The 22332-nt window shown below is 35.3% G+C and overlaps 2 protein-coding genes across 2 annotated transcripts in view; both read right to left on the reverse strand.

Moving 5' to 3' along the window:
- The window catches only part of LOC111047540 (activating signal cointegrator 1 complex subunit 3), a 103442-nt gene extending 93761 nt beyond the window's left edge, over window positions 1-9681 (reverse strand). The window contains exons 1-4 of the mRNA XM_039432321.1: window positions 9484-9681; window positions 6301-6493; window positions 3858-3970; window positions 1254-1502 (exon numbers count right to left, since the gene is read on the reverse strand). Coding sequence (XP_039288255.1) covers window positions 1254-1502; window positions 3858-3970; window positions 6301-6493; window positions 9484-9675 — 747 coding nt within the window. The 5' untranslated portion in view covers window positions 9676-9681. The remainder of the gene's footprint in view (window positions 1-1253; window positions 1503-3857; window positions 3971-6300; window positions 6494-9483) is intronic.
- Window positions 9682-9926: 245 nt separating this feature from the next.
- The window catches only part of LOC120352174 (activating signal cointegrator 1 complex subunit 3-like), a 28842-nt gene continuing 16436 nt past the window's right edge, over window positions 9927-22332 (reverse strand). The window contains exons 6-10 of the mRNA XM_039431875.1: window positions 20798-20917; window positions 14980-15091; window positions 13606-13792; window positions 10889-11028; window positions 9927-9949 (exon numbers count right to left, since the gene is read on the reverse strand). Coding sequence (XP_039287809.1) covers window positions 9927-9949; window positions 10889-11028; window positions 13606-13792; window positions 14980-15091; window positions 20798-20917 — 582 coding nt within the window. The remainder of the gene's footprint in view (window positions 9950-10888; window positions 11029-13605; window positions 13793-14979; window positions 15092-20797; window positions 20918-22332) is intronic.

The raw sequence follows: 22332 nt of genomic DNA on the forward strand, positions 1-22332 counted from the left end.
AATGAGAGCAAGACCCAGTCACTGCTTTTTGGTTTGAGGGGAGCTACCTTGTTGAACTCCTCTAAAAGTAGTAAATTTCTTGGTATTTTCCTGGATGAGAAGCTGACTTGGCGGCCACATATTGAATATTTGACTGGTAAACTCTCTAGAGTTATATATCTTTTACACAACTTAAAAGAGCATGTGACCTACATGTATTTGAGATCAGCTTACTTTGCGTTTTTCCATAGTCTGCTATCATATAGAATTATTTTATGGGGAAACTGTAGTGATATACGGAGTGTGCTTGTACTCCAAAAGAAAGCTGTTAGAATAATTTCTAGTGCACAATTCCTTGCCCATTGTAGACCTCTGTTCATGGACATGAAAATAATGACAGTAATAAATGTATATATTTTTAAGGTTATACTGTATACAATTGACAATATATCTCACCTTGAACGTAGGCAGGACATACATGAGCATTTCACTCGGCATCGTGAAATGATAAATGTACCTTTTAACCGACTGACGAAATCAACAAAGAGCTACGAAGTAATTGGGATCAAAAGCTACAATAAGCTATCAAGACAGGTGAAAGACTATCCCATCAGCGTTCTTAGACGTAAGCTTCAGGAGTGGCTGGTTGGACATCCCTTTTATGTTATTACTGAGTTCCTAGCTTTGAATGATGGTTCAATTCATTTCTAAGTTAAATGTATTGCGTATTTTATTATTGTAAAGTTCTGTTATTTATTGTTTACATTTTATATGTATATGTTGTATGTGTATGCAAATAACGATTGTGACGTTGTCTATTGCTTTTTTCAAAGTTTAATGACAATAAAATATTATTATTATTATTATTATTATTATCTCCGCTTCGCGTCACGTGATAACTTTTTGCGCGAGCGATAAAGTCGCGCATTACGCTCTTAATACATAAATAGCTAGTTTGAATCCCTGCATCTGCACGTACAACTTTCACTTAGGTGAGTGGAATAGCCTTCCTGTAGTGAATTTTCGTAACCCCTGAAGAACATTTTTAAACGCTCTGTATTTGTTTTTATAATATTCTCAATCAAGTTGCTGATGCCAAAAACTCATTATGGCCAAAATTAGAATCAACTGGATAACACTTTGTAGCACACAATATAGCCGACCATATTTTAATTCCGGGTTGTTCTATTGGATTAATTTTAATTTTTTAAAATGTTGTTTGTTTCAATAATTTTCGGTTGAATTTAATAGAGAAATTAATGAAAAATGCTGACCTGATGACCCTTGACTACCATTTCCTGTAGTTTTTCATAGCAAACGTTGTCCATCTCCATCATCTGAGCAAGGGGTTTGGTGGGTTTGATGCCGATGAAGGTCTGCTCCAGTGGCACCGGACGGAATCGCGAGTCGAAGAAGAACAGGCCGACGTGAGGGTTCACCCTCAGAAACCTGGCCACGTCCAAATAGTTGGGCAGCGTGGCTGACAGACCAACAATGCGGATCATACTCTGTGAAGATTCCACCTGCAATATACAACACACATTTATGATGTTCATCAAACGGAGGATATATCATTGAGATAATTGAGAGAGAGAAAAGTGGAGAGTCATAAACTCAAAGAGGCGAGTTGCAGGATTCAAAAAATGAAATAGTTGAAAATTCATAATCTATGAAATAAGCTAAGTTTTTGAACATTGTGAGTAGGCTACTAAAGATACATTTATAAACAGAACAAACCTTGGAAACGATGCATCGTTATGTTTTTCTTTGTTTTATTAACACAAAACTCAAGTTTCTATGCTCATGGTATCATTATTAGTACATTAGCCTAGTTTTCCCTCCAATTTCATAAAACTATATTATGATTATATCTTTTGTACTACAAATGAATAAATAAATAAAAAATGAATGGTTTATTTTGGAACGAGTAAAACTTTATAGAAAAGAAGTCAGCGCAGTTTTTCAATATTTAATTGAAGATAATGTTATACAATAACTCTGAAAAAGTGTTGATTTAATTTCAAAAACAATGTTCCTGAATCAATTGAATAGTTGTTTTGCATCCAAGACTTCGATACATATAATTAATTTGAGTTTTCCTTATACTCTACTTCCTCTAATTATAACATAATAGAACCAAAATTGCAATTGCTTTTCGACAAAACCACATGTAATATAATGGCAAGAAGTATAGTAGAATCATCTCGCATGTACAGAGCAGTGGATGGATACCATTTTCAAATCTACTGAAAATAATATAGGAATTGAAAATATTCTTTTTAATTTTATGCATTACATTAACCAATAATCTCAATCTTAAACTTATTTTTAATAACAAAATTACAAAAAGTAACATTACTCATAATATCGGGGACCAAGCTTCGCTCTGGAGTACAAAAGAATAGAACATTTATTACGAAAGAAGAAATTATAATAATACTCATAGTTCATACAGAAATTTTCTATCATTCTAATCACAGTAAATTGAGATTAATTCCCAGAGGAATGCAAAAATTTCACTCACAAAAGCCGGTTAAATTTTAATACTGATTAATTTCACGTGAACTAAAACAGAGAAGACCATTTCAAGAAGATGGATTTACTGGAATTAAAAATAACCCGGCTTTTTTGCAACCGGCACTAAGTACTTGATTGTATGATTACAAAAGTTCAACAGCTGAGTCATAATTTTTACACAGTCCCACACACATGAACTCGCTCACTCACTTCCATCATCAACAGACGACGATATAATTATTATCAGCTGTTTTTCCAAGGATGAATAATAATTATCCTTTCAATGTCCTTCAGCGAGTTTTCGCAGGGATGAGCCCGAGTGTAATCGAATTTTTATATTACAAACCTACTATGTTATGAATTTCGTGAGAATCGTTAGAGCCGTTTTAGAGAGTCGGTGAAATACAAACATATAAACAGAAGTTGCTCGTTTAATAGTATAGGATGGAAGCTTTTTCGAGCATGACCGCATAATGAGAGTACCGAATCCTATTATATTAAGCGAGCAATTTCTGTATATCTGTTTATATTTTTCTATTTTTATATCTGGTTATCTGGCTATCTGGTTATATGGTTATTTATGTTCAACGGATCTCGAAAACGGCTCTAACGATTTTCACGAAATTTGGAATATAGTAGGTTTATGATATCAAAATTCGATTGCACTAGGTCTCATTCCTAAGAAAACTCACTGAAGGACATGAAAAGGATAATTCATCCTTGGAAAAACAGATGATGATTTCGTCGTCTGTCGATAACAGAAGATTCGTGTGCCTGTGTGGGAGATCAGCTGTGTAATCAATTAGCTTACCGCATCTCGCGAGAAATCTAGAAATTTTAATTGACTCGATCAAAATACAGTAATCTGATTTGTTGACATGAGATGGTATATATCATAATATTCAAAGTTAATCATTATTTTACAGTTCTAAGTGATTAGTTAGTGTTATTTTGTTATTCAATAATTTGGTATGTAAACAATCTAAATTAGAACTTTTATGTTTCCAAACATTTGGACTGAAAATTTCACCTGAATTCAAGTGTATGGAACATAACCTACGTTTTGGAATATTTATAGTGTATAAATCAAAATTAGGGGAACAAAAAGTTTTGGGCTGTGCCTGTTAGTCCTTCCCCAATAATTTTAGAGAATTGAGTTCTTTTTATCAATAAATAAATAACGAGCAAAGCTCGGTGCCCCAATATCAACATATAAATTATGAATTACACATGTTACTGAAAAAATACAGATTTCAACTTAATGCATAATAGTGGAGGGGATTTGATAGAAATCAATATTGCATAAACAGATTTGAAATTGTCTATAAAGTGACATATCTTTCAAAATTAAAGTCTCTCACCTGACGTAAGGTTCTAGCAACTAAAGCTTCAACTACAGGTCCTCTGTCTCCATGTAAAAGGTGAACCTCATCAATGATAAGAAGTTTAACAAGGCTTGTCAAGGCAATATCACCTGCAAAAATAGATACAAGGAAAACGAATAAGTGATATCTTCAATAAGAAAATTGCATGTTGAAATTGCTGAAATAAAAATCCTACGTTGAATTCAAAAAATTCTATGTGGAATTAAGCACTCACTTATAGGAATCTACTTGGATACGTAGTATCTACTTGTGTAGGCCAGGTTGAACCGATAGTCACTGCTATAATTATTGCTATAGTATTAGTAAGCTATTAACCAAACTAGAAAATATAGGAATTCGTGGAATCTGCTTGGGTTTGTTTAAAAGCTATTTGCACGATCTCAGATCATCCACTCTAACAGCCATAATATCACAGACCACAGACATTTAATGGAGTATGGAGTCCCTCAGGGGACTGTCTTATCTCCAATTCTCTTTTTAATATAAATGAATGATTTACTATGCCTTGATATAGACAAGGGATGTGTGCTCTCTTTTGCAGACGACACAACCTTAACATTCACAGGCTCAACCTGGAACGAGGTGATTGGGAGTGCTGAGAATAGGCTAAGGAATGTTCGATCTTGGTTGTCTGACCATTTGCTGACATTGAATGAGAAAAAGAGTTTTTTTATGAAATTCTACCCCAGTACCAGATCACTGAATTCCAACTTGTATGTAAGAATACATAGAGAGAACTGTCCCATAATGTTCCCACAACAATGCAACTGTCCAGCTCTAGAGAGGGTACAGAAAGTGAGGTATCTAGGGATAACATTGGATCCTCATTTAAGGTGGAAACACTATATCAATGATAAATGCCGAAAGCTGAAAAATATAATTCATAAATTCTATAATATTAATAAATTAAATAATAAAAATATAATAAGATTGATATATTTTGCCTATGCGCAGTCCGTGCTCCAATATGGAATCTTGATTTAGGGTGGGGCTATCAACTGTCATTTCAATAGAATGTTTATTGTCCAAAAACTTATACTTAGAGCTGCCTTGGGTAAGCCTTGGCTGTATCCCAGTGCCAAGCTTTTCCAAGAAATGAGCCTTCTCACTCTAAAACAGCTTTATGTCAAGAGCTTAATCCTATTAATAAATAAGAATTCAGAATCATTTACCACCCACCCAAATCCATACAATATCCGAAGCGTAAGAGTAGAATGTCCCCGAACTGATCTATCCATTTGCAGAAAACAATATATGTATAATTGTAATAGAATTTTTAATAGTATTCCACAACATTTCATCACATACAGGCCGGTTGGGCATGTTAAAAAACGTATAGAAAATTGGATCCGCACCGATCTAAACTCTGTCATGTCTCTTGACAACTGAGCTCAGTTATTAACTGTCTCTCTTATTAACTGAGCTCAGCACTTGACTTTTTCTATTCCCATTAATTGTATCTTCATGCTTTTATATCAAGTCTTCTCCTTCCGCACAACTTCATATCTTCTTTCGTACTACCACATTATTATATCAAATATTTGAGTTTTACATTGTTATACTATGGAAATCTTCGAGTATATCTTCAATCTAGGAATGCTTTTTTGCTAAAAATGTATGTTAAAAATCTTCAACACTCGGCCTCTGCGCACAGGTGTTTCTACCTTGCAGGGACCCTCTCCTTATATATTATATAATTACTAATTATAATACCTACTGTATATATAACTATTAAGTGATGTTTATACTTTAAGTTTTAAACTGTGTAATTATCATTAAGGATAAATAAATTTGAATTTGAAGTAGGTGTTTCATTCCACATCAAAAGTATTTTTAATTCAACGTTAATTTAATAGTGGAGAAGAATAGATATCCAACACAGTAAAAATTCTAGTTAGCTGGTTTGATGCCTGGTGATTTGTGATCTTACAACAAAAATCTTATACTAACTTTCTGATATTGTATGTTTTTATTAAATATGTGGAGCAGTCCAAATGTACTAGCATTGTGTTAAATAAATTATCTACATAATTATTATCTTCAATATTTTATAGTTATGATCAATTATTGTATCATTCCATTTTGATTATGTCCTTTAAAGTCACTTCCGGTGATTCTAACCCACCTGGAACTGTGGATCCATTCATTTCATGTCTATGACCAATTTACAAGATTAGAACTCATAAGGGTTACTTTTTAGATTTGAACGATAGTTTCGTGGGGTCCAAGTCTATTGGGCTTCTCAGTAGACGGATGGGTTGACTTATGACATTTCAATGATCTTCATCAATGGAAAAATGAAAAACTCATTCATGAAGTTCTATCCTTTAAAGAGTAAGGCATCATCCTGAGCAGATAAAATTGTGAAACATTCAATGAAGCTAATGATAAAATAAATTTATAATTTGATGTAAATTACCACTTCCTTTGCGAGTGACAACATCCCATTTTTCAGGTGTGGTGACCAGCATTTGCGTTTGTAGAATCTCAGTTTTGGTGAGCTGCATGTCACCAGTCAGCTCCCTCACGTTGACGCCCAGAGCTGTCAGCTTACGAGAGAAGTTGGATGCCATTTCAGCTGCCAGTGCTTTCATTGGGGCAACGTACACTATCTGAAAACAACAATTCATCAATAAATTAACAGAAATGTTGGGATTGCCAGAATAAAAATTCTACTTTCAATTTAAAAATGTTTGAATTGGAATTGAGCACCTACTTATAGCACTGATGATTTCTATTAGTAAGATAGCGAATAAACATACAATAATGAATTAAGAATGTTTTATTGTCACAAACAAAATAATTGCATTGACAAAAGTCACTTTATATGGATACAATAACATTATTACTTTGTATTCAAGTACACGTTATATATTATAATTACAAATTAAATTACAAATAGGCTACTTGAATATCTATTAAATAGAACTAAAATACTATGGATAAGAGTTACAGACCATCATTTCCTTGATTGAATAAAATGCTTTATTCTTCAACCATCTATTTATTGCTCTCTTAAAAGTATAAAGATCATAATTTCGTACTTCCAGTGATAACCTGTTGAAAATTTTCACTCCTATATAGCAGTACATTTTTTGTATTTTTTGCATGCCTAGCACGGCCCAGATCAATCTGACTACCTGACCGTGTGTTATGCTCATGAATGCTTCTCCTCAAATTGAAAAGATTGAAGTTCTGCTCTACAAATAAATATTTAACAATCCATAATGTAAATACAAGTGGCAATATACCCATTGCCTAAGAAAAAAAAGGCTTACAGGACTCCCTCATGCACAGATTAAAGATGGCACGCATACCTCTTTTTTGACACAGAAACACCTCTTTTGCGCCACTGGAATTCCACCATTGCAATGTACCATATTGAAGGTGAGAGTGGAACAGTGCGAAATATGCGTTCAAGGTGAGACTAATTCTAGTACAAGATTTCAAATTCCTTAATAGAAATACAACTCTAGATAACCGAGTACAAATTATGAGAAAGCGAGCCAAATTTGAATTTTGAAAAAAAAAATATTCTGGCACTGGTAAAAGTTTAAACCATCTTGTATTAAATTTATAGAAATTGTTGCTACTTTAATTATTTGATTGTCTGATTGAATTGATTGCCAATAATTCCCGACTAATACACATTGAAATGGGAAAAATAGTATAAGGTTCAAGCCGCACGAAGCGTTTTTGCAGGAATTTTCATACGAGTCGGCAGGGCAGAGAGCTCTCCGATTTGCTGATTATCATCTGATTACCAAACGCTAATCCAATCACCTGCCCTGCCGACTCGTCTCAAAACATCTGGAAAAACTATTCGTGTGTTTTTGCTCTAAAAGAGTCCTACCGTCTCGCAGTTAAAGATAAAGCCGTAAAGAGTATCTCTATGAATTTCTTGTAAATTTGTTTGGGATGAGTACATCAATTTTAAATCTATATTAATATATGTTATCTATGAATGAGCATAGTTTTCTATTAATTTATTATCATAAATAATATATCTCATACATGGATTAAGCATCCTCTGATGAGTGTTATACAAATAGTATCTTACGTCACATGGACGGGAAGAGGCCTTTAGCAGGCGAGAATGATAATTCTAGTCGAGGCGTTAGCCGAGACTAGAATTTTATTCGAGTACTGCAAAAGACATTCACGTCCAAGTAACGTACAATATTTTTTGTCATTATAATCTAAAGAAGAATTATTGAGAAATAGAAAACATTACCTGCTTGTGCTGAAGCTACTACAAGCATTCTATAAACATAACCTAGTTTACAAATTCAGAATCAGTAATTTTGCGGAAGTTGACAAAACTTCCACCTGGAGCGGTGAAGGTGGTTTTTTGTAGCAGTTTTGCTGTTCCTATTTCGGAACTAGGAAGCATACTCGACTGTAAAGAAAACATATTGTTTCATTACAGTAGAGTATGCTGTAATAAGAATCATATGTTTATTAATTCTGCAAACAGCTGTTTACCGGCTTGATTTCATGCATGGAAAACAGCTGAGATTTAATGACTATGACAAAATAGTCATTTGTGCAACTAGTGCGCAAAGTGACAGTTTGCTGCACCGAAAGAAACGTTAACGCCCGAGCCGTAGGCGAGGGCGGAATGGCTTCTTGAGTGCAGCAGAGGAACTTTGCTCACATATTTCACATTAAACTTTTCCTACAGTTACCATTGAATATGAGACGTGGTTGATTGAATGATTATAGGTAAAATGATGGCTGAAATCCATCAAATGTTTGTGTGTGTGATGCTGCTATTAATAACAACCTTAATTCATTCAAAAATTAATAATCCAATTGAAGTTGAAAATTCTCAGCCAATGTTCTCATTTTTATTCATTCAAGAATCAGAAAAAATACAGATAGAACAAAAAAATTCGCATTCAAAATACACGCCAACAAGATGGCTGAACCGACAAGCGCGCGACCTAGCGGGAAGAATCGTACCTATGTTTGTTTCATCCAGCTACTGAAACAGGATTCAGAAATTTATACTTTTGCTCAAATTACCGAGAAAAATGCTCTAAGTAAACTGAAAAATATTTATAAAAATAACATAGACAACAGAGAATATTTATTGTAGTATTGTTATGTTTTTTATTATTTTTATTTATATGAATATCGAACGGTAATCATTTAACCTAAAAATTCGAATTTTATAATGTATATTTGCTACTTTTCTCATTTCTTGCAGTTGAAATAATAATTATCAATAGAAAAGAACTATTATTTTATTATTAAATGATGAGAATTCGTAAATGATGATTATTTAATTATGATTTAGATGAACATTATTCTTGTTTTGGATTTCTAGATTGGGATTTTATCATAAATGTAGGGTAGCCATTGAAATGATTCTTATCTAAATCTAACCACAGTCATTGTTACCAACTTAATTTTTGTTTTCGTGCACTAATCCTCCATATAACCCACCAACTATTTTGTGTTGCCATGTTGCAAATCTGGAGTGCAGAAAAAAAATTTTCCCGCACTAGAGTGGAGAAGTGAATCTTTGGGTATTGTAATCAGTACAGGAACAGCAACTTTCCGAGGTAGTTGAAGGAAAATATAATTGCTGCATTACCTTAAATTTGTCCTTTTGAATGACGCCCTCTTCGATGTTCTGGCGCAGTGTGTGCACAATAGTGAGCAGAGCCACATTCGTCTTTCCGGCTCCAGTCGGTGCACAAATTAACAGATTCTCGTTTGTGTGATAAGCGGCATCGAATACCACCGACTGGATACGATTCAATTTTTGAACTCCTTTGAATGCCATTTGACCAATCTGTTTCAAAACGTAGAAATTCAAGTGTGTTTATTAAAATTTTTTTATTGACATGCAACTATAAAAAATTCAATCCACTCACACTATAAATGCTCTTGGTGAGGGGAATGAACGGTTATCAGGGAGAGCCCAACTAAAACTCGGTGTAGTGTTGTCAGTGTGTTGGTTACCTTATAGTTACTGAAAGTAAAGTGCATGCTCTCTGATGATCAGGTTCGATTATAATCGAAGTATTATAATCGTTAACATAGAACGGATACGTAACCTTAAAATTCAATTTCATAAAATATAGTTGAATGATCTATCATGTTATTATAGCTGCCTTTACATTGGCTTATGATGAAATTTGGAATTGATTAAAAATATAATATCATTTCAGATGAGTAACATCAAGATTTGAAAACATTTTTCAATTATTTTTCACATTGCAGCTGCATAAAAAGTCCGGAGATATTCAGTTCATTCAATTCTGAATTGGATACCAACAAATGGGAGTGCCTCAGATCTGCGAGGTTTCAATTTGTCTAGTGTATGAAGATAACCTAGAAGGTTCTGTTCAATTGGGTCTTAAAGGTAAAAGGTTAGGTTGGGTTTAGGCTTTTCAATGGCAATATGTTGATATTATTTGGAATGTTTTGATAGTTTTAGATAATAAACACGAATAACGAATTATGATTGACACCCAAACAAATGTCATATCTTTTATGGAAATTCTTGTAAAGAAAATTATACAAGTAATAATATTAATAAATCACATTTCGAATAATCACCCGATAGACTTCATTACTGAAGAAATATTATTCAAAACATTTCTTCGAATGGAAGTTGAAATACAGATTAGTTGAATAAGAGCTTCAAGAATAGTTCTGGTTATTTTGAACTATAAGGAACAAAGTGTTTATTATATTTTTGATACATTTTTTCAAAGTGATTAGCCTAATCCAAATTTTGAATCTAATTGACCTTTCTAGTACAAAGAAGACAAAATCACTATTGAAGCTATTATTCAACTAATATAATATGTGTGTAGTCCTACTATTTAACTCAACAAAACGCAAAGAATACAGTACAGTACGATACAACTACTAATAAATTAAAAACTTTTCACAAAATAAATTCACTGATAATCAATCGCAATTTCTTGTAGTTGCGTTTACTTATTGATATGTGTTTAGTAGGATTTAGAACAAAAAACAGTTCTTACCAGCAGTAGCTTTAGCTTTGCTGAGAGAGTCATAGACATGTGGATAATCATCTTTTTTAGGTTTAGCAGGCTTAGAAGATCCTGCTGAAGGCTTGGCAGTCAGGAGCGGGTTCACGACTGGGGCTGACAATTCTGCTATCCTACCACAATCAAAATCAAATCATTATTTCATTGATTAAAAAAAATTAAAACATTTTAAAATTTAAATAATAATAATAGATGGATATGTTCAAATTTCATATCTCACGAAATTGATTGCCCGATACACATGATAATCTTTATGATATATCTATATAGTATACACGTAGATATAAGATACACATTAAAACAAACAAAATATTATACTAATATACATTACATACAATCCATACAGTTGTTACTAAGGTTTAAAGGTCTACCTAATACAAATTTCAACATACACAGGATAAAAATAATGAGTAGATAGACAATAAACAAATTGTTATCCTTGTATATTATTATATCCTTGAACCAGCACACTGTGTTTTATACGCTGATGACGTGAGTATTTTATTGAAAAGTAACAGTCAGCATGATATGGAATCTGAAAGTAGAAGAGCTCTTCAGAAACTAGAAGAATGGCTGGCCTCAAATATGTTGGTACTAAATTACAATAGGACTATGCACATTCCATTCAGGACGGCTTGGGAAGCAGTATTGGATACGAGAGATGGTAACATAGGTTCAGCAAACGAGGCAAAAGTATTTGGAGTAGTGCTGGACTCTGAACTCTCCTGGCGACCTCATTTAGACCAGCTAAAAAGCAAACTCAACTCGGCAGTATTTGTTCTTAGAAACGTGAAGAAATTGCTGGATACAGGAACGGTTGGAAGTGTTTATTTTGCTGTGTTCCATTCTCTTCTTTCATACGGTGTTATATTTTGGGGCAATTCAAATCATGCAATACATATATTTAGGATTCAAAAGTGGCAGTTAGATTGATGGTGGGGTGAATCTATTAGAGCAAGTTGTAGAGATTATTTCAAAGAGTTAAAGATTCTCCCACTACCAGGTGTACATATATTTTGGAGGCTCTTTGTTTTTCAATGTTGTTTTCCATCACGAACTACTTATTATTAAATCACTTTTTGCAATTAGAAAAAACGACTAGCAGTCAGATATTTTACAATAAATTAATTAATCACTCACTGTGAAAACCGTACACGTTGTCACAGTGAGTGATTAATTCATTTATTGAAAAATATCTGACTGCTAGTCGTTTTTTCTAATAGCTCTTTGTTTTATTGATAAGAATAAAGATAGGTTTAATACAGGAGAGTTGTTCCACTCATATAATACCATATAATATAATTCATATTTCATTGCCAACAAGCGTTAAGGCTCTTACAGGTGAAAAGTTTAGAATTAAGGTGAGGGAGGAGTTGTTGCAGGTTTGTTCTTACTCCAGTGAGGAATTCTTTTTGCATTATGAAATGCAAAGATTGACGACTTGGATTATAATTGACAAATCCGTATACCCCTTTCGTAGGTGGTCAGTGGGATGAAGAATGAAAATGAAAACAAAATGTAAGATAAATGTAGACAAAAGATACAAGATTAAAGCTGGTGTAACACTAGGACACCAGGAATGAGGCAGACTTTCACTCCCTAATCGAATCTAATCCGTCACTCTTGCTGCTGTTGAGCAAGTTGTGGAAGATTAGTTGTAATGCTCCTCATGAGTCTAGTACACCAGTCGAGACACCTTTGCGACACTAAAATACCGGCTGATTCAAAAAGGACCTTACAACTTTGAAAATTCATCTAAATCTTATTAAACAAGGTACACAGCTGGTTTTGGTGTTGTTTTAAACGAAAACACTTCAACTTTTTTTACCTTAAACTAAAGATGTTCTATGTGACTTCCGTTGGTTATCCTGCAGACATCCCAACGATAGTCGATTTCTTCCCAGAATCGCACTAGCATTTCAGGTGTAACTTGCTCAACAGCAGCGCAAATCCTTGCTCTAAGTTCAGGTAAAGTGGCTGGCAAAGGAGGTACGTACACCATATATTTTATGAAACCCCACAAGAAAGAATCCTGCGGTGTTAGGTCTGGGGAACGAGGGGCCATGCAATTGGCGCATTACGGCCAATCCACTGATTTCTAGGAAGAAATCGACTATCGATGTAGGATAAACAACGGAAGTCACGTAGAACATCTTTAGTTTGAGGTAAAAAAACTTGAAGTGTTTTCCTTTAAAACAACACCAAAACCAGCTCTGTACCTTGTTTAATAGGATTTATATGAATTTTGAAAGTTGTAAAGTCCTTTTTGAATCGGCCGGTACATTCCAGTTTGAAATTCTAAAAGCAGCGCTCTCGGTTGGTTCTCCAGTTGGAAGAGTGGTTGACTGAGGGCATCTTCACCAACTGACAGTTGAAATAATTCTCTGGTTTGAAAACAGTAGAAACCATCCATCTCTCATTATCGTCCCTCCCATTAACCATGCACAAGATTGGCACATCAACCCTCACAAATCAATTCAAATATTATTACCCACAAACAAGCCCAAAGGTAATATAGATAGGTAGATAATTACCTTTATTACATTTCAAAATATAGCAAGTGTTGCGGGCAAAGTTGATGCAATAAGAGCCCCCTCTTCTACTTGACTCAAAAATTAATTTTGATATACGTATAATTCCCAGTAAAAATGGAAGTTAACAATAATGAAGGAAACTAATGATCCGCCAACCTTTTCGCCCTGAGCTCCATGATATCAATTTCCTCGTCACTGTCGTTGGCCTCCCTTCCTGCCGCCATCTTGTTGACCTTCTTCTCTTCTTTGCGCACCAGTTTTTTGAGCTGCTTCTCGTGCTCCGATTGCACCACTACTTGGCACCCGTAGGTGGGGCGCTTTGGCTCCACCGTTGCTGCCGCTGCTGCACATTTACAAGTATTGCAATCTCACATACAATTTGAAATAACTTCTAAACAATGAGTTTTAGAAGAAAGTTGATGAACACATTGATGATATTATTTGAAGAGCCATTACATTTCAAGGCTAGCCACTAAGGGTGAAACATGCATGCACATATACAGTCAATTTATATTGTTGTGTCATAGCGAGATACTTCAAACATAAAATAAAAATAATAATAACAATAAATAAACCACTGGAAAATTGAAAATTATAATTATAGAAGAATAAATTTATCTCAAATAGAACAGCGAAGAAAGAAATAAACAACAAAAATAGGAAATACGAAAACCTAACCTCAAAAATTTTTGCTTGAAGCGTTTCACTGTGATCACAGTCGACTGTGTATGTGCAAGAACGTTCTACCGTTAGTGACCGACCAGCCGAAGATATTGTTCCGAATAATATATCAACATTAAGATTATTACATAAATAAAAATGATTATAATTCAATCTAACATTAAATTCTAATTATTACTTATAATAAGAATAATGACATGACATTTTTCATGGATGAAGCTTACAAATTCAATCAATTCATCCATCAAAGACGCATGTTTATTTATCTATTGAATTTAAAAAATATAATCAATCTAACATTAAATTCTAATTATTACTTATAATAAGAATAATGACATGACATTTTTCATGGATGAAGCTTACAAATTCAATCAATTCATCCATCAAAGACGCATGTTTATTTATCTATTGAATTTAAAAAATATATTCTTTAGAGCAGAATTAATAAAATGCAATAGAATTATCACGTATTTTCTCTATACTCTTTCAAGCAATACTTTTTAAGATCAATACTACCTAAGATCAAGTTCGTTTGTAACGCTTAAAGTGAGCGGTACTTCGTTAGCTTGGAGTATAAAATAAATTAATTGCAATGTTGGAAATAAAAACTAATTAAGGAGAAGAAAACGTAACTTAGTGATCAAAAGGGCTATGTGTAGTTTAAATTGGAAAGAAAAATAGAAAATATCTATCTCGGGCTAAATATATTTATAATTTCCATTGATAAATTTTGTTACCTAATTATTTCAATCTGAAACTGCCATTCTTGGTTATTCGAGCTAATAAATGTTGATGATGAAATAATTACAGGATAGTAAATTATAAAACAAAATAGCTTATTCAACTCACCACTAACGAATTGCTTCTTATCTTCAAGGACGATGTTGGCTGTTATATCATTGCGGTGCTTCAATAAGGTTTGGATCAGCTCAAAGCTATCAAATCCTAACAGTTCAAAAAGCTGTAACAGACATCAATGATAATAAGTTGTTAGGCTATTCTACAGCATTACTTTTTCATATCCTGTCCCGATATTTCTTTCTGAAAATTCTACAGTTACTTTATTTCTGTATGAAAGATAATTTTTAAAATTCACATACTTGTAGCAAGTACAAATTGATCATCAAATTTACTTTTAATATTTATTAATATTTTTATTTTTGTAAACTGGTATCGTTACCTTGGAAGTCCTCTTTACCTAATGAATAATGAATGATATCCGATTGAAAAATGCATTGAATACAATAAATTCAACTTGTTCTATAAAACGCTGTAACAAAAATTTGGCTTTCCTTCCAACAAAAATAAAATTTCCAAATATTTTATTAAGAGTATCAACAGATCATAACACTGTAGCACAACTAATACTGTATCAGCTTCACTATTTGATCTTAATTCTGATATTTTCCAGCTATTTTATATTTATTTTTTCTAAAAAAGCAATACAGCTTTTTAAACTGTTGCCTGTACAAATATATCACACTATAGAATATATTATTCTAAAGTAATTTGCCTGTACAAATAAATCACACTGTAGAACATATTATTCTGAAGTATTAAGACTGATAACAGAAAATACTGTATCAAATTAATAGCAGAATAAGAACCTATGAAAGTATGTAGGCGCAAGCAGCCTACAACATAAAATAGTAGCTGAAATTTCAATAGATTCTGAATAGATTTTTATCCACACCGCTTTCTACTAGCAATGCCAGTGTCGCTCTGGGCCATTCGGCTAGACTCAGTCGGCGTCTGGGGTGGGCCGCGATGGGGGAAGGGACGCTTCGTGTGGTAACCGTCAACCACCCTATAATGAGGTCCACGTTATAATGACAGTGTAGGAAGATAGGAGAAAAGGGTTGCCAGATCTCAGCCTTGCCACCAAAACAGCTGTTACTGGTATATCTGATGAATTTAACTGTTAATTATTGTTGAAAATAGTTAATCATATTTTATTTGTCAAGAAAATATATTTTTCAAAGATGTAATGATAAATTTTCATGATTGAGATTAAATATTTTGTCAATTAGTTGAATTTCTACATTGTTGATAAACGTAGTGTCAACATCGCAATGCGTGTGTGAAGAGAATCCCCTTCATGGCTTCCATGTAATTAGCATTCGTTGCCTTGGCAACCCTTCAGACTGTTTGAAAAGTTTGTTATTTTGTTTTACGATTAGTATTAATGTTTTGTTTAAGTAAAGTTCAATACAACAGTATAATTTCTCATTTTATTTTAAACATTCTCAGTTCTTTACATTGGTGGCAGCGGTAAACAAAATGCCTAGAAAAAGGCAGATGGAACCTATAATAGATCCGATCGTGAATTCTAGCTGTGAAAGGATGCATGAAGAGAGAATACAAACTCTGACAATAATAAGAGATTTTTCGCTACAAAGCCTAATAAAATCATTTTCGGGAGAAGCAGGTGAGCAAAATGTTAAACAATTCACACAAAACATAAAACTAGTAGGAAAAGCTGGAAATTGGAAAGATGAAGATATGAAACTTATTTATAGGTTGAAAACAACCGGAGCTGCTCTAACTTGCCTAGAGGCACACCCGGAGCTATTAGATGAGGGTACAACATTTCAGGACTATGAAAGAATTTTAATACAAAGGTTTGAGGAAACATGCGACCCCGAAAGGTGGTTACTCACTCTTTGTAGCATTAAACAAAAAAAAAAGACGAAAGTGTTAAAGCGTTTGCTGATAGATGTTTACAAACGGCATTGAAGGCTATTCCCATGTCAGTAGACCTACAGGAAGCCGCTTGGGCAAAAGCACAAATAGAACGAACTGTTCTAACAGCATTTATACAGGGTCTACAAGGTGCTGTAGGACTAGATCTAGAAATTCACCCAGCTAAGAACTTAGAATCAGCAATTGAGACAGCTGAGAGAATAGCTTTAGTAACCTCCAATCAACAGCAGGATGTGTTTTCAACAGTGTGATAATAGATTTCTAGATTCCTCTGGGAGGCACCGTGTTTGTTCTGTACAGACACGACAATTTATCTCTAATTATTCTAACCAACAAGCCAATACTTGCTTTGCTTGTGGAGGTAGAGGACACTTCGCCACGGACTGTGCTACCCAACACATGAAAGGACGTAATAAATTTGATAGGAGACCAATTGATAGAAAACATGCTTTTACCATTCCAGAGACTCAAACAACTAAAAGTCGGCAGAAATTCTGTTTTGTGTGTGGAGACCCACAGCATTCTGCTTATGCTTGTAAATACAGAGTTCAGAGTCCAGTCCAGGATTGGAATAAAGTTATTCATGCACAATCCATCAATGACGACAGACGTAGATGGACCCCAAACGAATTGGGGCCGGGGGTTTCCCAGCTTCCCGAGTACACAGTTCCCAGTTTATCAACAGCCAAAAGTGGATTCTTTTTAAAGATGAGGATTGGCAAACAAGATAAGAACATGTTGATAGACACTAGGGCTGAGGTTAGTATACTCAAGGAGGCCATTCCAGGATCACAGTATACATACAGTATGGAAACTTGGCTAGTACCCTGACGCAAAAACCACCATCCTGTTAGGAAGCGCCGCATTGTAATAGTATCGATGGTAGGGTTCGGATCACTTTAATGATCCGGATCAATTGATCTCGTTCACTGCCACGAGCCAATCAGAAGACCAGGATTGGAACTTCCCAAGGTCACGTGACGAGTTAGTATTTGCGTCATGTAAACAGCATTGGTTAGATAGGCGTTTGATTCCAAGTTTCCATTCTGTACCTATTCTGTGCCAGGATTACCTATGGCTATGACTAGTGAATCAATGATACTAAGAGGAGTGACTGGAGACATAATAAAAATTAAGGGAAACCAGAGAGTAGATTGTGAGGCTGTACATGTGAACATCATGCATACATTTGTGGTGGCAAACATTGATCTTTATGGAGATGGATTAATAGGCCTGGATGTACTGGATAAGTTGGGAGCTGTGGTTGATGTTTGTAATGGTGATGTTACTTTGCAAAGAGTTTATGCTGAAACGCTAAGTATAAGAAAAGGAACAAAGATGGTATCTATGAGTGAGGAAGATATCTTGAGTGAAGGACAGCAAAGGAGGAGTTGTTTAGAACAAAAGGGTATTGAATCAACAGTTCGCCAAGATAATTATGTCGAAAGTGATAAGAACAATCAATGTAGTATACAGCCACAAGACCAAACAAAAGACAACCATTGTGACCAATCCAGATGGAAAGGAGCACTCAGACAGTAAACCAGGAGGCAGAGTCAGGAATCAAACAATGAAAAGGGGAGATCAAACCCTGAACTCACATCCACGTTAAAGGTCAAGGCTAAAGAAGGTTATAAATCTAAGGAAACAGAAGAGTTCACTTTTGGAGTTCATTTACTTAGACATGTGTTGGTACCAACTCAGACAGAAATGCTGATAGAAGTAACAACAAACCAGGAGATTCACAAGAAAGATGTCCTTATTGAGCCCATCCCTCTCCCCTCAGGTCTACAGATTGGTGGATCAATACATAAACCGAATCGTGGACAGTCAGTGATGAGTGTGGTGAATCTGACTCCAAGTCCAATCACAATTCATCGGAAACAGTTGATGGGACAATCAGAATTTATCCAAAATGTTGAACCAGATATTCAGGTTGCAACGTTGAATAAAACTGATGAGAAGCTTAAACTGGAATTGCAAGACAAACTGGTGCACCTTTCTTCAAGTGATGTCAAGAATTCTTCGGAAGCAGCAGATAAACGGCTTATAACCGCTAATAAAGGCAGAAAACCAAGAAAATTCAAAGCTGGAGATGCAGTTTATCTGCGCGATTCCGCAGTAAAGCCTGGAGAATCGAGTAAATTCCATCTCCCTTGGAGGGGACCATTTGAAGTGAGTAAGATGTCCCCAGTGAACTATATGGTGATCTTGCCCGAACGTTCACGTGAACCGCTTGAAACCTTGCCTCAAACTCAAGGATGAGGAGAGACTAAGTTCCAGTGACGTTGCTGAAGAAGTTATTGATGAACATGAGAAGGAAGACAACCTGGAGCAGGAAGTACCAGAGACGGAGGAGGATGACCCATCTTATGTGCCCGGGGGTAGGGATCAAACCACCAAAAGAACCTCGCCATATAATTTGAGACGAAGGAACAATTATAGTTCTTTTTTAAACGGTGGTGGAGTGTGAAGGGAATCCCCTTCATGGCTTCCATGTAATTAGCATTAGTTGCCTTGGCAACCCTTCAGACTAAAAGTTTGTTATCTTGTTTTACGATTAGTCATTAATGTTCAAGTTTTGTTTGAATAAAGTTCAATACAACAGTATAATTTCTTATTTTATTTTAAACATTCTCAGTTCTTTACACGTGAAAGAGATAGCGCCATCTGCTCTGTTGAACGATAGACAATGATAGCAACACCATTGAAAATCACACACTGCCATTATAACGTGTACCTTACTATAGCTTGTGTCGGGGGTTGAAACAGGGTAGTGAGTGCCCTCTTGAGACAATGTCCTCTTGTAGGTAAGAGGGGCTATGCTTTCGCACTGCCTGACAGGGTTTGGCGTGGTAAGGCAGGAATAGGAACAGTGTCCTGTAACCAGGTCCCTCTCACGGATAAGGGTGACGTCCGCCACCTCGAAATGGTGTCGTTAGATCCCTCTCGACTTCCTTTTCAATTCTCGATTACTTGGATGCCACTATGAGTATGGCCCGCCGTCTGGACTTAGAGCAGTAACGTTACTCAAAGTGATCTAACTGGTTCCTCCAAGAATGCAGTTTCCGGGATAGGAAAAGCGTTCCTAATCCCGTGTAGATCTCCTCTTGATGTTCCAACCCAATTTGGAGTGAGCGTTGGAATAGGACTTAGTCGTGGATCACCAAGTCCAACACTCTTGGTAACCGGCTGTCTGTAGCCTCCAGAAATGTAGTTTCCGGGACGGGAAAAGTGTTCCCAATACCTGGTAGACCTACTCTTACTACTCCAACCCAATTTAGAATGATTACGAGTCCTGCAATAGGACATCACCACAGATCACTGAGTCCAACACTTTTGGTAACCGGCTGTCCGTAGCTTACAGAAATATAGCTATCGAGACGGAACAAATGGGTCCGGTCTCTAGAAGCACTCCTTCTCCTATTCCAATCCCATTTGGAATATTTTCGAGCCTCGTTAGACTTTTTCCAATGTCGTTGCAAGTCGCAACAAAGTCGAATCGCTGCTACGTTCTGCAATTGGAGTCTCTCGAACACCGCTTTTTCACTGATGATGTAACCCGACACAATATGCCCCTTTTCTCGGTCAAAACCAAGAAAGGTATATTTCGATGATGGTGAAAAATCAGGTATGATGACTGTGTCACAAACTCGAGTTTACAGCTACCGCACTACTGCTTCATTCAAGAACTCCAGTCCAAGTGAACTCGCACTCGGTTTCGGCTGTCAGCCAAGCAGGATAAGCCAACGTTGCGCGGATTGGCTGCGCATTAGTCAAGTGCCCAAGTCGCTTGAAAATTGAGATCTTGTACAAAGATAACTACGCGTCGAAAAACTAGCTCTAAAAGCAATTTGCTTCACTAGTCACAAAATGCATCGTGGCAAGTTTAAAGTAGCTTAGTATCTTAAGTAACTTTTCTTTCCAATCTAGGTAATCACAAAACATAATATTGACGTCTTACCTCATTCTGGAGTTCATCGCTAGTTTTGGATGATTTCAAAAGTGATACTATTGATTCACACAGATCACCTACAGAGCCGGGACACTTTTTCAATTCCCTCTTCAGCCAGTTTCTGTCCATCTGCAAAATAGAAATAAGGGTTATTAGGAGAAACATATTTTACACGCTCAAATTTCAAAGTAATATCGTGAGATTCACGTTATAATGGCAGTGAAAATGATAGGACATCAAAGTTACAATTTGTTCACCGTAGTAGATAGATGTGATTTAAATCATCCCCGAATATCAGATACTCAGATATTGATCATTAATTGAAAATTGAATAAATCATTCGACTATTAATTGTTGATAATGATAATAGTAATAATTCTGGTAGTTCATCATATTTCTTAATAGCCTAATCTTCATAGAAAAATCCTAGATGGCGGCTATAATTGACCGTTCAAAAAAGTGTCTGTTAATGGTGGTCGCCATCTTAGATTTTCCATGTTGACAAATATTTTTGAGATTGCTACCACATATATTCTCTTATTACACATCATTACGAAGAGATTGATACCATTTCCAAGTCTGTACCTTCTAGTAGTCATGAGTTACACGGTTTTCTAATTGTTTAGGTTTGGCATATTATGGTGAAAAAAGCGTTTTCCTACAGATACCTTGAAAAGTGGCAATTTCTGCACTGATTGCAGGCCGCAAAGAATCACTTTTCCGCTCTAGTGCGCAAAGTATTACTTTGCGTACTCCAGATTTGCAGCATGACAACGCAAAATAGTAGGTTATATGGAGCACCAGTGCAGGAAAATCCAAATTAAGTTGGTAACACTGACTGTGGTATAGTGAGGTCCACGATATAATGGCAGTGGAGAACAGCGTTGCCTTGCCATTATGTGCCTTGATTAATTATATTTCTACATTGTCAAAAACAGATTTGGCTTCATTGTGGAGCTAGAAAAGGATAGTACTACCTACTTTGTCGAACGATAGACAAGGATAGCAACATCAAAGTTTATCAAATACTGTCATTATAACGTGGACCTCACTATAGTCATTTCAATGCTCACATAAGATAAACCCCCTTCAAGCAGTCAGATAAATTTTCAATTGAATTACTAATCATTATAATTTTATTATTATTATTCAATGTTAAATAAATTAAGGTTTTTATTAATAATAAAATTACACAGAGGAACATTTGATGGATTTCAGGGAATTTTCCCATAATTACCCAATTTTCATATTCAATGGTAACTGTAGGAAAAATTTAATGTGAAATACGTGCGCAAAGTTCGTTTGCTGCACTCAAGAAACCATTATTCCGTACTCGCCTACGGCTCGTGCGTAAACGTTTCTTTCGGTGCAGCAAACTGTCACTTTGCGCACTAGTTGCACAAATAACTATTTCCACTGCAAGCAGTACTATTCACTCTATTTCCGATGATGCTCCAGCCGTAAAATATGGACTTACAGCCTTCAATCAAATGTCATTTTGAAGCTTTGGAAATATTTTACAACACTGTGCCAATAATACTAGT

Source organism: Nilaparvata lugens, chromosome 7 (genome assembly GCF_014356525.2).
Source record: "Nilaparvata lugens isolate BPH chromosome 7, ASM1435652v1, whole genome shotgun sequence".
Taxonomy (NCBI): Eukaryota; Metazoa; Arthropoda; class Insecta; order Hemiptera; family Delphacidae; genus Nilaparvata; species Nilaparvata lugens.